The sequence below is a fragment of the Arabidopsis lyrata genome, assembly GCF_000004255.2.
Source record: "Arabidopsis lyrata subsp. lyrata unplaced genomic scaffold ARALYscaffold_1, whole genome shotgun sequence".
NCBI lineage: Eukaryota > Viridiplantae > Streptophyta > Magnoliopsida > Brassicales > Brassicaceae > Arabidopsis > Arabidopsis lyrata.
The window spans coordinates 24,817,522-24,821,113 of NW_003302555.1; the positions used below are offsets into that span (position 1 = coordinate 24,817,522).

The window sequence follows — 3,592 nt, forward strand, 5'->3', positions numbered from 1 at the left end:
TAAATAAATTATTCGAATTGACTTCTATTATTCTAATAACAAAAAAATTATAATTTTTTGTCCCATAGTTCAATTGGCTAAAAAGTGTTGAAAATTCCATTTGAATTACCCCAAATTGTTATAAAATTCTTGTCTCTCGTGGAGGTGTTGCATAAGCATATATATATATATATATATATATATATATATAAATTACGGAAAATAGAGAAATTATTCTAAATCAAAAGACAGGAAAATTCTTAGTACACTTTGTTTTTCACTTTTATCAGTAAAAGTGCTAAGTTTATTTTTTTTTTCTTTTTTTTTTCCTTTGAAAGTGATCTAAGTTTTCTTTGTGGCCACGGTTTTGCAGATTCTAATTTTTGTTTATAATTAATGTATACAATTTTTTTAATTCATGTGGCTTTGAAAGATTCATAAAGGTATATCAATATTGGGATAATAGCGACAGGTCTTAAATGCAGATTTATAAGATACCTATTAATTATGTCAGCTAAGTCGGCAGTATTTCCACGTAAAACCATCTACATTTTTATATAGTTTGAAAAAAGTATTAAAATTGTAGATAAATATAAAAATATAAATTCGTCTTCTTTAAAAATCATTCATCTTTAATCTTTTTTCTTCAAGAACACGATGAGCGATAACAAAACTCTTCTCCTGAGACAAATGGAAGAAGAAGAAGATCGAGCAAGAAAACAAATCTCTGTTTTGTCCTCCAAAAGATCCCAAACTGCAAACGCAAACGCAAACGCAGCTGTAACAGCTCCTTCCGAGGTGGCGTTTAACGTTTGTTGTTTATGTGTTTATTGTCCTCTTTGCGTTCTTTGGTGCTGCATCAAACAGCCTTGTACAATTGGATGGAGAGCCATTCTAAACGCTAAACGCAGATTAAGCGGTTGCAGCGGCTGCGGTAGAAGCTTTAGCAGGAGGGTTTTGGCAGCAGATTATTCGTCGTTTTCGGATATTGATTCCGATGATGTGAATTGCAAAGCTCATAATTGCTCAAAACGAAACCGGTGATTATAAAATTTCTATTGAGTTTTATAAATTTCCCAAACTTTCTCAAGCCGTTTCTAAACGCTGACGCAAAACGCTGGAGTTGACTTCATAATGCTGAGTTAATGAAATATATCGAGATTAAGCTCTATTATTTCGATAATTTAGAGTATAAAGATGTTGTTGTGATTGATTATATAAAGATGTATATATTACTTGGTGAGGAATAAAGTTGTTTTTTTTCTTCAAATTATTGTCATCAGTAAGGAATAAAGGTGTGATGTTGTTGTGCCTTTTTCCTCTTCCTCTTCAGTTATTTGTATAAAATAGGAAAAAAAAACAACAAAACAGAAAAATTACCCAAGGAAATAACAATATTCACTCATAGAAATAGATGCATTATATCCGGAGAAAGCCAAATTCCACTCTCTTGTTTTTGCCACAAATGTTGATGCCCGTCTTCAGAATTTGTTGTGCGGAAAATCCTTGTGGTGAGCTTTGAGAGGTTCAATAGTCTTAAGAACAGATTTGTTTGATTTTTGTAATGTATTATCGAAATATCCCCTCCTCATCATGTAGGTTATAATTCGAGCATTGTGTTTCTTTGTGGTTTAATCTCTTATTTTTTCTTATGTTATGTTACTTTTCCGAATCTTAAATCAATATTACTTCAGTGAAAAAAATAAAATAGATAACAATAATCACATGAAAATGTAATTTTCTTCGATAGTTCTACATAATCACGGAGAAAACAGTAAGATAAAAATAGAGTTGATTAGGTCGATTACCAAATTAAAAAACGTAATTAAATAAAGGACCAGCTGTAAAAAAACTTCGGATTTGGTATCTAACCAAACTATAAAACCTATTTTTTTGAGTTTTGGTCCTTTTGGAGTATATATATTTTATTCTCGAACAAAACCTTAAACACTATTATTGCAAAAGTTGTGGGATTTATACTTGCCATGTTCGTTTGGTGTGGTGTTTATTTTATGCATCTTAGTTGATGATTGGTTCGTCTGTACCTGTAGATTTATTGCTGTAAATTTTTTGCTGTAGGTGTGATGACTGTAGCTGTAGGTTTTATTGCTGTAGAAATTAGGCTGTAGATTTTATTAATATAATATTATTATTTAAATAAATTAGTTGTAGCAATAAGATTTTAGTTTCACGTACTTTTAAACAAAAAATATAATTAATAAATAGTAGTTATGTGTTTTATAATTTCTCAAATATCAATTTAATAAATTATGATATACATATATATGATGTATTTTAAAAAACCAATGTGAGTTATATATATTTTTTTGCCCCCAAAAAGAGTTATATGTCAAAAAATAGATTTTTACCTACTACTTAGATCCATAAAAATAAATTTTCATAATATATATATGGATGAAACAATAATTACTTTTTAAAAGAAAAGGAGAAAATAAAGTGGAAAGAAAAAAAAAAAAAGGTACAGCTCCTCTAAACACCATAAAATTGTGCTGTAGAAAAATTTGTACTTACAGTCAAAAGAATTAAAAAAATATTGTTTGGGCTGTGAGAAAAAATAGGAAAGTTAAAAATGATTGTTTCAATTTTGAGGATATAGGTTTTTTAGTAACTTTAAACATTTCATACAGCCCAACCAATCATGCTCTTAATCAGTGTTTTTGTTACGTTGTGCCGTGTGCGTTTGGTGTGGGATTTGGTTTTGTTTATAACAACGTATTAAAATTTTAAAACGAAAATACTTAAGATAAATTATTTTTTGGAATAATAATTAAGATAATTAGATAATGTTCTAAAAAAGTGTTAACAAATAATGTTGGAAACAAATCAAGGTTGAAGAGGAGAAGATCAAACGAAGAAATAACAAACTTTCTTATTAACTCTCAAATGTTTGTTACAAGGCTAAATTACAACATTTAAACCAAGATCATGTTAATCAATGTTAACCAGTGTTAACCAGATATAACCGGTCCACCATGTATCCTAACATGAACCTTGTCTTCTAAGATTTGATGCCTTGTTTCTCACACATATAGATCCACAATTTGGAAGATTAAAGAATAAGTGAGAGATTTTCCCTAATGCATCCTTCGATATCTCTCTCCCCAAAATATAAAGATTGTTTTTTGTTACGCAATCATAAGAGCTAGTCTAATGGATGAATCCGGAGAAGGGTAATCAGTTGAGAATGAGAGACAACTATCAATATGGAGATTGCTACCCATACCATACTTGAAAATTGACACTCCAAGAAGATGATCCCGAAATTCATTGGTTCTCTTGCAAAGAATGCATATTGGATCCACTTAGAGAACGCATACGAGAAACATGTTTTTAGTTGGATTCATGTTTAAGACAAGTAGCCAACAACAAAAAATGTGATTGGGTATTCAATGTGTATGCCATACCTGCTTGAACCAAGGGAAATAAAGAGAATGATCTCGGATTTGATGGTAAACCTTGGAGAAAATATTAGCGATTTTTCCTAGTAATCGGCAGATCTTGAAAGTCTTGTCATCATGTTGAGAAAGAGAGATAGAAGTGAGGTGAGTATGTCATGAATAGTTGGTTGTTTGATTGTTGATGAGAAATACAC

The 3,592-nt window shown here is 30.2% G+C and overlaps 1 protein-coding gene across 1 annotated transcript; it reads left to right on the forward strand.

Moving 5' to 3' along the window:
* The first annotated feature begins 416 nt into the window (after nucleotides 1-416).
* On the forward strand, nucleotides 417-1,293 carry LOC9330193. The gene has a single exon (XM_021013108.1). It carries the CDS (start codon nucleotides 637-639, stop codon nucleotides 1,021-1,023), a length of 387 nt encoding a protein of 128 aa, XP_020868767.1. The 5' UTR covers nucleotides 417-636; the 3' UTR covers nucleotides 1,024-1,293.
* The last annotated feature ends 2,299 nt before the right edge of the window (nucleotides 1,294-3,592 follow it).